The 15,183-nt window shown below is 52.6% G+C and overlaps 6 protein-coding genes across 6 annotated transcripts; 4 read left to right on the top strand and 2 right to left on the bottom strand.

The window, feature by feature from the left end:
• Positions 1–75: 75 nt before the first annotated feature.
• Positions 76–1,800, bottom strand: AA0111_g278 (hypothetical protein; the record flags this gene model as incomplete). Its single annotated transcript, XM_028648588.1, has 1 exon — positions 76–1,800. The coding sequence occupies one exon, from the start codon at positions 1,798–1,800 to the stop codon at positions 76–78; it is 1,725 nt and encodes a 574-aa protein (XP_028511664.1).
• Positions 1,801–2,331: 531 nt separating this feature from the next.
• Positions 2,332–3,582, top strand: AA0111_g279 (hypothetical protein; the record flags this gene model as incomplete). Its single annotated transcript, XM_028648599.1, has 1 exon — positions 2,332–3,582. The coding sequence occupies one exon, from the start codon at positions 2,332–2,334 to the stop codon at positions 3,580–3,582; it is 1,251 nt and encodes a 416-aa protein (XP_028511835.1).
• Positions 3,583–3,693: 111 nt separating this feature from the next.
• On the bottom strand, positions 3,694–5,637 carry AA0111_g280 (hypothetical protein; the record flags this gene model as incomplete). The annotated part of the gene is made up of 1 exon (XM_028648611.1): positions 3,694–5,637. One exon carries the CDS (start codon positions 5,635–5,637, stop codon positions 3,694–3,696), a length of 1,944 nt encoding a protein of 647 aa, XP_028512208.1.
• A 1,549-nt stretch (positions 5,638–7,186) lies between these two features.
• Positions 7,187–9,924, top strand: AA0111_g281 (hypothetical protein; the record flags this gene model as incomplete). The annotated part of the gene is made up of 2 exons (XM_028648622.1): positions 7,187–7,386; positions 7,470–9,924. 2 exons carry the CDS (start codon positions 7,187–7,189, stop codon positions 9,922–9,924), a joined length of 2,655 nt encoding a protein of 884 aa, XP_028511990.1.
• Positions 9,925–10,360: 436 nt separating this feature from the next.
• Positions 10,361–13,565, top strand: AA0111_g282 (Lethal(2) giant larvae; the record flags this gene model as incomplete). The annotated part of the gene is made up of 4 exons (XM_028648633.1): positions 10,361–10,447; positions 10,528–13,007; positions 13,058–13,179; positions 13,228–13,565. The coding sequence occupies 4 exons, from the start codon at positions 10,361–10,363 to the stop codon at positions 13,563–13,565; spliced, it is 3,027 nt and encodes a 1,008-aa protein (XP_028512207.1).
• A 404-nt stretch (positions 13,566–13,969) lies between these two features.
• Positions 13,970–14,863, top strand: AA0111_g283 (hypothetical protein; the record flags this gene model as incomplete). The annotated part of the gene is made up of 2 exons (XM_028648644.1): positions 13,970–14,749; positions 14,804–14,863. 2 exons carry the CDS (start codon positions 13,970–13,972, stop codon positions 14,861–14,863), a joined length of 840 nt encoding a protein of 279 aa, XP_028512206.1.
• Between the last annotated feature and the right edge of the window lie 320 nt (positions 14,864–15,183).

The following is a 15,183-nucleotide window of genomic DNA, read 5'->3' on the forward strand; positions in this document are numbered from 1 at the left end:
AAGGATACATACAGATATGCAACAAGACGCTACAGAACAGGTCTGCTGGATAGTACTGCTGGACCCTTTCCTCCATCACCCCCTACCCGCCTCCCCCTCCACAACTCCATAGTGCTTCAAAAACCTTCCCCAAACAACTCTCTCTCCCATCTCCGCCACAGCAATCGGCCACAACACCCTCCCAGCCCCGTCTTCCCAGCCAATCGGCCTCATACCCTCGAAAGCATCTTCATACTCAGGCGCCGCACTCATATATCCCGGATCCACTGTGTTCATGGCGATACGCTTCTTACGCCAAGCAGGCTCTGCTTCTGTCTCGGTAAGCATGTTGAGTGCCGCTTTGGACATGTTGGTGTGGACGTGTTTGCCTCGTTTTGCAGATGAAGAGGTGTGAGACTCGAATATGCCTTCGCGGGAAGAGACGTTGATTATGTAGCCTTGAGGCTTGGTAGGTTTTTCAATACTGCTGCAGCCCATAAGAGGAAGGAGTTCCCTGCAAAGGATGAATGGGACGAACGTGTTGACTGAGAGAGCGGAACCAACGTCTTCGTATGGTATCTCAGATATAGATTGCACCCAGGAGGACTTGGTGTAGGGCTCTACTTGTGTGGTTGTTTTGTAAGACGTATCGAGTATGTCTACCGAGCCTACAGCGCCTGTTTGTTCTTCCAGAGAGCTCTCTGGAGGCACACTAGTCGACCCAGCGTTTAGCAGTCTCATTGGTAGTTCTCGTCCTCGCACTCTGGTTGTGTAACTCCCTTCAATCAATAGTTCCCGGTGTACTAAACGTTTACCCAAAGCTTTCTCTCGCTCTATGGCATGTTCTTCTCTTTTCACGCTGTCTGTAAGTGTCTGCGCTGCGTTATTGATCAATGCGGACAATCTCACGTCCCCTCCATGAGCCCATTGCTTCAGACATTGTTTCGTTTCATGCACCAAATCGTGCGCGTCCTTCGCACACCTGAAATCTGCACCTATTACTTTCAATCTATTCTTCCATACATGCGAGTCGGGCTCTTCGATATACCGCGATATAGCATCAAGCGGATACCGTGTTGTAGCGATTACTCGGGCACCGCAACGCAGAAGACGCAATGCCGTGTGGTAGCCAAGATTGACTCTCGCTCCTGTTACGAGCGCGGTGAAGGTATGTGGCAAGATCAGCTTTGATGGGGTCGAAAGCATGGAAGAAGAGTGGTTGAAGGAACCGCAGGGTATGCACATGGCTGGCTGAGGAGGGTATGAAGTGGTCATAGCCATACGACAGATGTAACACAAACGTTTGCGTGGCGTGGGTGGTGGTCTTGGAATCTCCGCCTCGTGTGGAGCAGACTCTGAGATGGTGTGTCGACTGAGAGCAACTCGCTCCTCCAACCAAGCCATGATAGTGCTAGCTGTGGTGTCTCGCTGGATTATAGCGGCCTCTTGTAGATGCGCAATAACTCTCAAGGTAGTCGAGAGTTCCGAATGAGGTATTGCCTGCTCGGCGATTCCAATTTCGTGGATAGTTCCGTCCGGCGTTGTGTTCGATCCACCTCTCTTCAGATGCCGGCGGATCCTGCTCAGAACATTTTTGTAGATGAGTTTTTTGATGTCGTGACCCAAAGCGGGCGACGGTGTAAGACATGTCGCAATAGCTAACCCTCTTTCAGTTTCGTATTCCGGTAGATAGTAAGCTAGCCAGCTGCAATTCCCTTGAGCGCTGATGAGCGCTTCATCATCTCGTAGCCAATTGGATATCTCTTGTGGTGTAGCGGTGGCTGCGCAATGCGCTGCTAATAACGGTGAGAAGTGTGTCATGGTAGCAGACAGTACTCTTGATACGGAAAGTTGAGATGTATCTTGTTTCCTCGACACTGGAGCAGTGTAACTATTCAGGTAGGCCACGAGTGCAGGTATGTCAAAAAGTTCGCGTTACATTCTGACGGACCGACACATTTGAGGGAATAGCAAGAAATTGGATTTTGCCATAGCGCATCAGGTATACCACAAGCTTCCTTTCGGTTCTAAGAGTGTCTCAAAAATTGGGTGCTCACAAGGTGATTCGAGGTAGTTGCTGATAGTGGACCTTGGTTAAGGGCGGCGTACCTGACGCTACCGGCGCCCTTTTCATGACTCGACCCTTGGACGCCAGGCAGCAACATTTGACGAATGGCAAGCGTAGATGGTTGTATTCTCATAACACAGAGAACGAATAGAAGTACCTTTCAATCATAACTATTCACACCTTAACAAACAAGCCACACACTTGGAAGATTCACAACCTCCGGTCTAGTCCTGTGCCTGCCCCAGACCAAAACCAATCAAGCACCAAAGGAAAATAAAAAACCTATGCTAGCAACTAAAAGGTTCCAGCGCATCGCGCAGGATCTCGAAAAGCTCCCTTGTGAGCTCCACGGAGACATACTGAACGATCTTGAGTTCTCGCAATTAATCCGCCTGTCCTCATGCGCTGGTCCCCGTCTCACTTGGTCCCTCGAAAACAGCATCTCAGCTTGGGGCGATCACTTCCGTGCTGAAGACAGAAGCACATGGCAAAAACTGCTCTCCATCTCAGACAGCGTAAGGCGTTTGTGCTTCATCCAACCCAAGACCAAGGATGAAATACCATACATATTCGAACGCAGCCTAGCTTTTCTGTTTTTCCGCAATGAAGACTGGAAGGCGACTGCATGCGGATGGTTACCAGCAGATATTCAAAACCGGTCCAGGTTTGCTGAACACCAACTCGCAAGAACTTTCCTCGCGGAACTTAACTCCATCGTCATGGACAGAACGTGGTCTGCGTTCCACGAACACTACGCACGCTTCATCAAACCATGGCTCCCACGATTGTCCCTGCAAGCCAAAGCCATCTTCTCCAAGGTCCCCAAGCTAGGTATAAAAGACGCGGTTTGCCATAGGTACGCATACCTCTCGAAGGATCTGCCGTTCAGTGTCGACGATCTAGCAACATTCATCGACATGTACCAACAATTCCGATTGCTCAGGGCAGAAACGATGGCAGCCGAGCTCTACCGTTTGGCAGATATCTACGAAACCTATCCAACTCGTCTGAAGGAGCCGTTTGACCTTAGGGTTCGTGCACCTGATAACCTCAACACGCAACATGTTCCCACTGATATACGTCGCTGTGCGAGGAAGCTGGTTAGGAAGGCGAAGAATACGAGGTGGAAAAATACCGAGGGGTGCGTTGTCCGCTTCGCATGGCCGGCCCTGGTGCCGTATGAAAGTCAAGTAGAGATGTTCCAAGAGCATATTACGGACGCTACAGATATACAGGTTGCGCCCGCGGACATTGTGGACAAATGTTGTGCTGTTGTTGCGAATGCCCCATCTTGGGCGCGAGACAATGCAGAAAGAGAGGTGATGGCAGTGACACGCCTGTATGAGACGCTGAAACAGCAGCACCTAAGCTTGCATGGGCTCAATTTCAAGGTTCTAATTCAACCTTACCAAGCGGAATTTCCAAAAAGGGCACCTGTAGCATTACCTGTTCTTCCGCGTGGCGACGCGGAGTTAGAGTGGCTAGAGAATTTCGCAGAGGTGACAGCGTGGATGGAAGGGAAAACTACCCAATAGTTTTCAGAACAGTCGTTTGAGATGGCTTTATTGCTTGTACTCATATATTTACACGAAAAAAGGGTGTCAAACGCGAGCAAAAGAGGGAACCCACCCATATGATACATCCGTCTAGCGTCCTCCAACGAGAGGTGGTTCCGATTTTAAATGCCCATTGATATACATATCAACGTATTCTCGTTCAGGCCAACCACCCCACTGTTCAACACTCTCGATTTGTGTCTTGATGAGAAGTGCTATGTCTTCTGGTGCGCCAGATAGGTAGGCAGCTTCTGGCTCAAGAGCCCCACCATCGATAGCTAATCGCAATGCCACAAGTATCTTGAAGAGAATGTCTCTGCCTGAGTGCTGAGCTTTTGCGCGCGCCGTCACTTCGACATGGTGTTTGGTGAGCCAGGTGGTGAAGGAATAGAGACCTTCATAATCCCGGAGAGCAGTTAGTGCTCGTACGTAAGCATGTAGTTCTGCAGGTCCTGGAATATGTAGCGGAACGACGTTACTACCAGTCTGGTGACTTGAAGGTGACTGCACGTCGGCATTAATACCGACCAAGCTATTAAAGAGCGTTCGGAGGCGATGGGAACTGGTGGAAAGGACATGTCGCGTATCCTCAATGGACGCGAAGCCTTGTTGGGCGGTCTGAGCAGTGTACCGAGTCGCAACACAGAATTGGAGAAAGATTTCGTCGTCGACATTGAGATGCAGCTGCTCCATCTGCTCAAGGATGTCGCAAATACGTTTATACTGAGTAATTCCAATTTCCCCATTTTGGTTGATGTGCCATGCTAGCTTCTCTATCATAGCAGCCCAAGCTGGTCGGTAAAGCGGCCGATAATGTCTAAGAACCATGTACGCGTATTCGACCAGGTAGTTGCGGTTCGACCTGAGCTGATTGGCATGCTGTTCCGGCCGTAGAAAATGGACTTCCTTGGGCAGTGACTGTTCGACACGTCCATAACGACATAAGAATACGATAATCGCCTTGATAAAATAACCTAAGATTGGCTGGTATGGCAGATCTTGATCGTGAGTTCCATCAAGAATTCGGCCTATTATGCCATTGCCCCTATCCTTAGCCATGGCCAGTAATTCTAGGCCCATATCGAAGTCGGGACACGTCTCTATTAGGAAGACGAGGAGATGATTATCAGGCTTGAGCTGAGTGGTCTGCATCCGTTGAAATAGCTCTCTATACCCGGGAACGGGCTCACTGATGTAAACGTGGTGTAACGTGGAGAGCGGGTCTGGCAAGACTTCTTTCATATCTCCGGGTAACAAGTAGGTGGGGCCTTCTTCTGGAGTGCCACCTGCGTCAGATGAGAACTCTGGGTGTGTCAATCTTTCTGCTGTACCGTAATGCAACTTTTCGAACATTGCGAGATATATTGCGGAATGAGCACGTCCTCCAGATAGCTCTTGTGAGAGGAAGCATGCCCAGGCTTCCCTGCGCGTGCGTGTCGCTCGTATGCGGCCAGCCCAGAGTAGAGCACGAAGTCCATTAGCCTTGCGGTATTGAAAGGAGGAAAGAGGTAAAACCGTCCGAGTTTGTATCGTTGGACTGGAGTCTTTGTCCCAACCAGCATAGACTTGCACTATGTCTTCCCACAACCCGCCGCTGTATCCAGCTTCGTGCATACGGTGCAGAAGCTGGGAAGCTCGGGAAGCACCGAACTCGTAGCCTTTGTCCTCATCCATTGCTGTACGATTCTCCTTCCACGGAGGCCAGGCAGACCCTTTAAGCTCAGCCCATTCTCTTTCTTGTGGTGTCTTGGCATGAGCCAGCTGATTGAGCGCTACGGATAGGAAGCCGAGTCGCGTTACTGCTACTGCAGGCGACCTATTGGCCATGTATTGAAGGATCTGGAACTGGGCTTTTTCTTGGTGGACAGCGGTCACTACAGGTCGAGAAGGTGTCGGCAGTGATATCAGCTTAAGGAGTTTGTTGCAAAACTCAGTCAAGTCTGAAAGTGTATTTGGTGGCAGAGGATCAGCTCCAGGTGTATTATCATGTAGGCGGCTTGCTTCGGCGGCGAAAAAGGAGGCGACCCATGACATTGACTCAGGCCGGTGTTCTCGCACATGGTGGAGTAAACGAACCGTAATGATTTTAAGTTGGGACCAGCTTATCGACTCTGAATACGCAACATGAACAAGGTGCCTCATGATGGTGTCAAGGGCAGGTGCCTTGATGTGCTTTCGACGTAGGAACAATAAGAGTAAGAACAGAGGCGGCATCTCAACCCCCTGTTCGAAAACCCTTGCGGCTTCAATCGATCGCGGCGCCACGAGACAAGAAGCCCATCGCTCTACGCTTTCCGTGGTGTAGCCTTGGTTTTGTAGCAGCTCCATTTCCAGCGGAGTATAGTAAAAGTCCGACTTGGCTGCTGGTGTCGCTGTGTGATGTTGGAGAAACCGGGCAAGGATTGAATAGAGCGAGACGGGTTCATCAAGCAGAAGAGTGCTGCGACAAAATCCAGTCTTCGGCTTGGGTTTTCGCGAAGGACGTCGCGGCGCAGTATAGGACAGATCAGTCCCACCAGATGGGGTAACATAAAGGTCTCTGGCTGGACCGTTTATGGAGGCAAGGACTATTGCAGGCCTAGTTGGGCGCAGGGCCTTCCTGACGGCGCGGGACAGTTGCGGTCGAAATGTGGGACGCCCTTCGGTTTCCTCCACCTTAGAGAAGGTGTCATCCTTGGAAGTGTGTACGGAGTAGCGCCTTGGAGGCCGTTGAGGCTCGTCATGGCGACGGAAGGCTATGCCGTGGCGGGGGGTGAGAGTCGTGGGGCGATGGGAGAGCAGAAGCACCCAAGGAGCCTGGAGACTGCATGTCGAAAATACGGATGTATCTCGCTTTTGGTGATGGGTAACAGGGCTACAAAAACACTTGCAAGTAAGTCAGTATACATCAGCCTTGAAGCAGCAGCGAGCATACCCAGTAAGGTACTAGGCGCGTCACACGACGACCGAAGCAGTACGTGTTACCTGGAGCTGCCAGGGAGAGTATTGGGGGCATTCATCTGACGCAACGAACGTGGACAGACGCGTGGGAAGGGCAATTGCGATGGCTTGCCGAGGGCAGTAAGAAAATCGTGGGTAGTTTATGCTCCATCGTCACTAGCGTGCTATGCTACAGTCGCAAACCACGTCTTGAACATGGTTACCAGAGACAGCGAATAGGACTGTGAAGAGCGGATACCTGTGAAATAGCAAATTGTGATACCAAGGTCATTACAGCTGTCGAGGAAGCACGGCAATCGTCGCAGCTCGCTAGGCGGTGTTTCTTGTGGTACTATACGGCGTTCCAAGGCTGTCTTGGCACTTCGCGTTCCATTCATCGCTCGCTGCACGCACTTCGACCAGACTAAGTCAACTTTGGACAACTTCCAACAGCACGACCCAACCTCTGGGGAAATATTTGCGCGTCAACAGGAGCAGTCTTGGGTCCGATTACGCGCTTCTGCCAATTCCACCATCGCGCCTTCCGATATCGCGGGGAGGGAATGCTGTGAAGGAGACAGACTAAGAACGACTCCGGCCGCCCTGAGCGCGTTGCATCCCACGGCATCACTCGCGCATCGCCAACAGCCCCCCAAAAGTCACCATGGCCGCCGCCAACGGCACCCTCACCCCGCCGTCGCTGCCGCCCGCGCCCAACTCGCCCTCTGCCGCAAAACGCAAACTCGGAGAGCCTCATGGGACTGCTGCCAACGGCGCATCCACGCCTGCGCAGGGAGAGAGCGCACCCGCCAACACACGCTCTCTCCAGGCCGTACTAGGAGACATACTGGCAGTCCTCAAGAGGTATGACACATGCAAACATTGTTCCGCGCCTACGCGTTTTGGGCTCGAGGAACCGTCTGCGTTCGCATGTTGACACTGAATAGCTACGATACAAAGCCCTCGATTCTGTCACACCCCATCACCTCGTCGATAACGCGATCTGCCTCCGGAGAAGCCGACTCGAAGCGCACCAAGCTGACCCCACCGAGCGGCCCTGCGACCATCACCAACTTGATTCAAGACGGCTCATACCAATCTTTGCACGCATTAGAGAAGGATGTCGAGAGTGCTGCCGCCGAAATCCTGGCAGCCAACGGCCCAAGCGACTCGTCAACTGCGCCAATATCACCCGAGGATACTGCGCTTCAGGGCAAAGTGCTTGCTTTCCAAACCATACTGAAGAACTTGGTTGCCAGGGAAGATGCGCGCAAGGCACATGGCCCAGCAGAGGGCGTCAACGGCGACGCGGATGCCCACGTCTCGACAGAGGATGGTACCCCTGTGCCAATCAAGGAGGAAGAGCAGGATGCCGAGGTGCCTCAGAGTAGGACCGTTCTTACGCTGTACGGAAGCGCACCGCCGAAGCAGCTCTTCTCTAGCTTGCAGCAGCCCCAGAAGATACCACCCACCGATGGAATATCTACACTCGATACCGCCGTCAAGGTGACTCTACCTCTTCGCGAGACGAATCTGCCCAACCTTATCTCGACCACCGAAGTATATCCTCTCCCCAATCCGGACAACAAAAAGAAGATTGCGACCATTGGAGAGGTCTTTCGCGCACCTCCCCACCTGCCACAGATCAGCCCTCCCAAGTCTGCTCGACCGACAACGAGCAAAGGCAACAGTACCATCACCTTCGCGCACCAAGAAGCGCCCAAACCCCGTCGCAAGGGGTCGCAATCGTACGCGCACCAAAATCTATCTTCGGGCTTTTGGCTTGGGTATGGCGGGGTGGATATGCCCAAGGACCAGACCTCACCAACGGCAAAGCAAAAGAGCAGACAGCGGGCATTGAGCATGGGTGAAGCGCAACAGCCACCGTCTGAGGCAATCCTGGTTGCAGTCCAACAGGCCAAAGAAGACGCCTTGTTCCGCAGTGCCTACTCGAGCTTTGCTCCGACGCGAGATGACAGCTCCGCCATTATCCCGGAAGAGACCAAGAACATGGTATGGTGGCAGAGGGTTGGTGAGAAGCGCTTCAACGACATGTTCCCAATCGATCCTGCTCTGCTCGATCCTGAGGAGGCTAAGCGGGCCCTTGCAAACGGAACAACCGATGAGGACGAACTGTTCAAGGAGGCTGTGGAGAATTTCACGCCAATCGAAGGAGATGAATTGCCTGGTATGGAGGAGAAGACTGAAGAGGAGAAAGACACAGACGAGGTGCTCAAGGAAATTTCCGAACTCTTGGAGACACTTGCATCTTATCAAAGGATACGAAACCTCTCCCTTACAACCAACCCACGCACACCTGTCGTGCAGAACGCCTCCCTTGCGACTTTGGCCGGCAGCCCATCAACACCTTCGTCTGAAGAGTTTGATGTGTATCAGATTCTCAAGTCCCAGCTTACCCTGTTGATCTCACAGCTTCCGCCGTATGCTGTCGCCAAACTCAACGGAGACCAGATGGACGAACTCAACATCAGTCGAACCATTCTGTTCGATGCCAAAGAGTACAAGGGGGTTTTGGAGGAGGACCAACTGTCTAAACTGGCAAAGACACCAGGAATGACTACTGCAACGCCAGCTACTTTGGCTCGAACAGGCTCTGGAACCAATGCGCATTATCCCGCGGCTAGCCATCAGTACAGCCGTCCAGGACAGTCAGTGCCTCAGTCCGGCGCTCGTCCAGTGTATACGCAACCGCAGTCTCTCCATCGATCATCCTCAATGCATCTACAACGCTCGCCGTCGGGTGCCGCGCAAACATTCCAACCAGGTGGTGCGCCATATGCCCCGAATGCTCGATCAGGGTATTCGGCAACCCCATCGTACAGCCAACAGACGCCGCGACCAAGTTATGGAACCACACCTTCTGGGCAGTACTTTCCGCAACGCTCTGCACAGCCAAGTGGCTACAGTGGCGCCACGGGCTCGCAGTACTACAACTCGACACCAGCACAGGGTCAAAATCGATATGCCGCACAGCAGAATCAGGGCAACTTCTATCCTCGGTCACAAAATGCGGCACCTCTGTACAATGGCTCACAAGCACCGCCGCCACGTAATGTTTCGCCTATGAAGGGCGCACCACCTACGCCATCAGCTTATGGTACACGGCCAACATACGGCACGCCGGTGTCTGGAGGGCAAATGCGCAGCACCTACTACGGTCCATCGCAATACGGTGCTCCGCAGACGCCTGCTGCCGCTGGCCCCTATAATGGCGTAGCCAGCAATCCGCAGCAAATGATGCTTGAGAGGCAACAAGCCCAGCAAGCACAGGCCCGGCTTGCAGCACAGAACAGTTTCAGTAGTAGTAGGCAAGGGTCAGGGACGCCGCAACCTCCCAACGGCTCCATGTATGGCGCTAATGGGGCGTCCATGTCCACGTAAAGTGTTTTGATGAGTAAGTGTGAATTCACATGGTGTTCTGGATACCATAGATCAACTTGTGGCGTTTCGGAAACTCTAGCAACAAGCGGGGGGGATTATCATTGCCAGCGTGTGGTTTAGTTGGTGTAGTCAGTGTACTTGGCGATAATGACGCGGTGTCAGGGCTCGAACAGGCGCCTTGTATTGACTAAAGTAGCATATTTATTGTGACCGACGTTAATCTCATTTGACCAGACTGCTACGAGCATCACCCATGACATGACTGCTAGCTGTGGCTGTGACGTGGCGTGGACCCTGCATTCCGCTTAAAGTTGCCGAAATGACGTCGCGCAACGCGTTCTTGCCGGCGAAGCAGCTGGGCGGTCCGTCAGTCAGTCGCAGATCGCAATCCTCATCGCTGGCTTTGGGAGCAGAGGTATGAAATACACACACCGCCATGGCTCACCTCTTGCGCGGAAAGCAGGCCGGTGTCAGCAACGACCTTTCCCAAGGCCTAAGTCCTGATCTGTTTGTGCTCGACCATGTACGCGCTCGCTGCCCTCACCCCGCCGTTCCCGCCCTCGCCAACAGCCCTACAGGCGCAAGAGCTAACAGCACGTGAAGATCCGCAACTATGGCATCAACTCCAAAGTCACCCAGGTCGCATACGACCCTGTCCAGTCTCTCATAGCCGTCGGCACCAGTGAGAGCAAGTTTGGCCCTGGCCAAATCTACGTCTTTGGCCAGAAGAGAGTCGAGGTTGTGTTGTCGCTGCCCACGCGCAGCGCCTCAGTCAAAATCCTGCAGTTCTGCGCCGAGAAGTTGCTGTGTGTAGACTCCAAGAACGACTTGTCCGTCTTCTCGCTCGAGACCAAGAAGCTGCTCAACGCCCATTCTCCGCCCGCCAAAATCACGGCCCTCCACTGCGACCCGACCATCGACTATGCGCTTCTGGGCACACAGCAGGGCGATGTGTACGCCTATGATCTGGCCAGGGAGGCTCTTACGCCCTTCAAGATACCCAATTTGTGGAGAGAGAAGTTTCCTCGTGCACGCCTCGTCTCCGTCGTCACACTATCGCTCCACCCGCGAGACATCGGCTCCCTCCTGATTGGATACAACTCTGGCGCCGTCATCTACTCGTTCAAGCAGAACAAGGCCTTGCATTTCTTCCACTACCTGGTTCCTAAGGGAGCTCCTGGAGGCGATTCCGATCCCGCCTCCATCCATATGGACCGCGAACCTCCCTTGACACAGGCTGTCTGGCATCCCACTGGCACCTTTGTTCTGACCGGGCATGAAGACAGCAGTGTTGTTATTTGGGACTCCAAGGACGGCCGCATTGTGCAGGCGAGGACATTGACCGACACAAACGTGGACAAGCCAGGCCAAGGGAGCTTCAGTCCAGGTGCTGTCGACGGGTCATATGCGCTCAAGTCACCCATCTTCAAGATCGCTTGGTGTGCAAATCAGGATCCAGATGATACCGCTATACTTGTCGCCGGTGGACAGCCATCCAACATCTCAGCCAAAAGTCTGACTTTATTCGAGTTGGGCCGGACACCTGTTTATGCTACCGCGTCCTGGCAAGTACTGTCGGATCACTTCGAGAACCCTAAAAGGCAAAGAATACTTCCATGCCCACCCGGAACTGAAGTGGTCGATCTATTTCTCATTCCACGGACCTCCCCTCACTATGCTGGCTGTCACGATCCAATTGCGATTATCGCTTTACTTGCTTCTGGAGAGTTGATCACCTTATCGTTCCCAAGCGGAATGCCCATCACACCCACTAACCAGCTGCATCTCTCCATGACACTTGTACATCCGTACATCAACTACGCGAACCTGGCACCGGTAGACCGCACACGATGGCTCGGCATGACCGAGAAGCGGCAACACGGTCCACAGTTTCTAATCGGTGGTGCCGAGGCTGTACATCCTCTCAAGCGATTCGAACACCGCAACATAGTACAGACAGCTCATGCAGACGGCACAATTAGATTGTGGGATGCAGGCCATGCCGATGAGATTGAGAACGCTGCCTTGCTACAGGTAGACGTTGCTCGAGCAGTCGGCCGACCAGAGCATGTCAACGTCACACACACCTCATTCGCAGGTGCGGCATCTGAATTGTCTGTAGGACTGAAGAGTGGTGAAGTAGTTGTGTTCCGATGGGGTGTCAACAAGCATGCTGGGCAGGAATACCCACCAGGTGAAAACAAAGCTCAAGCGCTCACAGATATCTCAGAAAGGAGTGAAGCGGCTCTCAAAGAGGGACTTTTGCCCTTTACCTTGCTTGACGAGGGCAACGGACCAGTCACCGCCTTGAAACATTCTGACGTTGGCTTCGTTGCTGCGGGCTTTGAAGGCGGCAGTCTGGCCATCATCGATTTGCGAGGACCGGCAATCATCTACAGAGCATCGATACAAGAATTCATCAAACCAGACAAGCGCGCCAGCTTTCGACGGAGTTCGACTCAGGCGACTCCTAAAGCAGAGTGGCCGACCTCTATTGAGTTCAGTGTAATGACGCTCGAAGATGAAGACTACTCCAGCATTTTGCTTCATGTGGGCACCAACCTTGGTCACCTTGCAACCTTCAAGCTACTGCCAGAATCAAGTGGCCGATACTCAGTGAAGTCTGTGGGCGTGTGCTCATTAGACGACAAAGTCATCAGCATTTGTCCCATGCATGCCGAAACTGGTCGACCAGCTTATGCTTCGCAGTCTGCCGTTGCTGGACTTCGGAATGGTTCCAAGATTGGCGGTGTGCTTCTAACCACAACAGCATCGGGAGCGAGGTTGTTCCGCCCTGCCACCAGTAAGGGAGCGCACAAAACCTTTGACCAGTTCCTGTGCGATGCGGCGACTGTGGTTAGATACGAGGACAAAGGATATGCGCTGCTTGGCTTGTATGGTGATGGGTGTGCGAGAGCTTATTCACTACCTGCATTGAAGGAGATCGTGTCCATCAATCTCAGTGAGCTGCTAGACGTACGGCGCTTCTCCGAGGCAGTCATCACAAGTACTGGTGACATCTTCGGTTGGAAAGGTCCCGCAGAGATGGCTCTAGTTAACGTTTTCGGAACCGGACTCCAATAGTGAGTCGAGTCCTCTCTTAACTAGCGATACTTATACTGATATCTTCTAGTGAACGCGCTAAAGACGTCCTGCTCAACCCAGAGCTGTTGATCCCGCCACGACCGACTATCAGCAATATCCAATGGATCTCCGGCACACAGTACGTCACACCAGCTGACATGGATCTACTCAGTAAGTCATCTCGCCAGTCACTCTCAAGTATCGACTAACATGCCTTAGTCGGTGGTCCTGATCGACCTTTGTCGAATCGTCAGATGGCGCAACAACGCGCAGAGGCTGAGCAAGAACGCCGTCGCGCCAACCCGTCCGCTGCCAGTTCTTCTGCCGCAGGGTACCAATCCTACCCCACTCAACCGGGGACCCCAACTCAAGAAGGCTGGGGTGCCTGGGCGAGTCGCCAGCTCAATGAACGCACGGAGAAACTCAACATTGTTGGAGATAGCATGGATAATCTTTCGCAGAACAGTGCAGGTTGGGCAAACGATGTCAACAAGTTTGTTGGAAAGCAGAAGAGAGGGCTCGTCATGGGCGCTATGAAGAGCAAGTTTGGGTTTTGAGGCGCCAATATCTGGTAGCTACCACAATGTTTCATGCTGGTTTACAGCTGTACGATCGACGACGGAGGTTTGAGGCGAAAAACAGATGCTGTTCGAGCTAACTCGAGCGATTGCAAAAATGGATTCTTGAAAGTCTCTTCGCAAGTGACAGGTGCATAAAGTATGATGTTCCATTTCCATGCTTGGAATTCCTGTGGTGCACACTCTAAAGTGTGGAAAGTACTGTTCTTGACAGGATACCAAGGCAGACTAAACCGATACCATCTCGCCACTTCTTGCCCTTCATCGGCGACCCCTGCTAGCGCAATGCGACTCCCCCAACCGTGCGCAGGTTCACACTTCTGGACATTTCATCACCTTCTCATGACCACACTGAAACTGACAGTTGTCGATTCTTCAAAGCGATGAGTTTTTTAAGCAGCATTCGGCAACTACTCCCGAGCGTGGACTGGCTGTCCGGCACAACTGAGCCAACTGGCCCTTTCACACCAACCTACGCTGACGTCTGTCACGCCCGCGCCCTCCTCAAGACACTCAAACTGCCCACTGAGCTAGTACTCAGCATCCTGGAGCATGCACAATATTGGCCTATTGCTGAATTCTCTCAGAATGGGCGCGAAGTCCATGCCAACGCCAGCGCTAGCGCCAACAGCTCATCCGCAGCAGCATTGTGTCTCGAAGCCGAAATCTTCTCTGCATCTGTCGTAGAAAGGATACATCTTGGTGGCGAAACAGTAAAGATCAAGCGCATTACCTTTGATGTGATGAGCAGAGACCAAGGATGGACAAGCGAAGACACACAAGGCACTTTCTCGACGTCTTCATGGCTTGAAGTATCTATCCTGCGAGATGCTTCCAACATCAACAGTCGACTTCCTACTCCGCGGTTGGTCAATACTTGGCTGAGCAGCCCAATGGATTACCATACTAATATGGTTGGTCGTGGCTGGTCGCTCGTCAAGAGGCCAGAGAGCGCGTTGCAGGGACCGCAGGGAGGTGAGGGGGACTATGCGTGGTATTTGCAGGGCAATCGCGTCATGGCTTCGGGGCAGGAGTACCATGTTGCTTGGGAAGAGCATGGCTTGAGTGAAGTGAACGAGGGGAATGAAGGCGCAGGTAGTGGAGAAGGCTTCTTGAATGCGTTGAGACAGGGAGATCGGGTGTTGGTGTGGGCGAGGGCCAAGGTACGGTCAAGACCACGAATATGGTTTTGACATTACAGCTAACTTCTTGAATAGTACCCAGGATGGCGGTGTATCGTCGATAACGTCAACGTCACTGTCCATTATGGCTTTTGAGCTCCCATCACACAACTGCTTCAGTTGGATGTTGGCATTACTCATTATGGGGATGCAAATGCGTCTATTCAAGCTCCTAGATTGAACACGCCATCTTGCTTTTATGCCATGACTCACTTTAATGAGCATGTGATGAGGAGATGTGTACGTAAGGCACTGATCCCATATGCACCCAAGCAGTTGACTTTTCCTGTCCCGGAAAACAAACATGCTTGACGCTGCGCAGCAAAGCCTCCGTATTCAAAGCACCCAATAGAAATGTCTCCATCGACTATGAGAGCGCCCACACTTTCGTCCTAGTCATTCTCCCATATCTCTAT

This window comes from Alternaria arborescens (genome assembly GCF_004154835.1).
Source record: "Alternaria arborescens strain FERA 675 chromosome Unknown contig_1, whole genome shotgun sequence".
Taxonomy (NCBI): domain Eukaryota; kingdom Fungi; phylum Ascomycota; class Dothideomycetes; order Pleosporales; family Pleosporaceae; genus Alternaria; species Alternaria arborescens.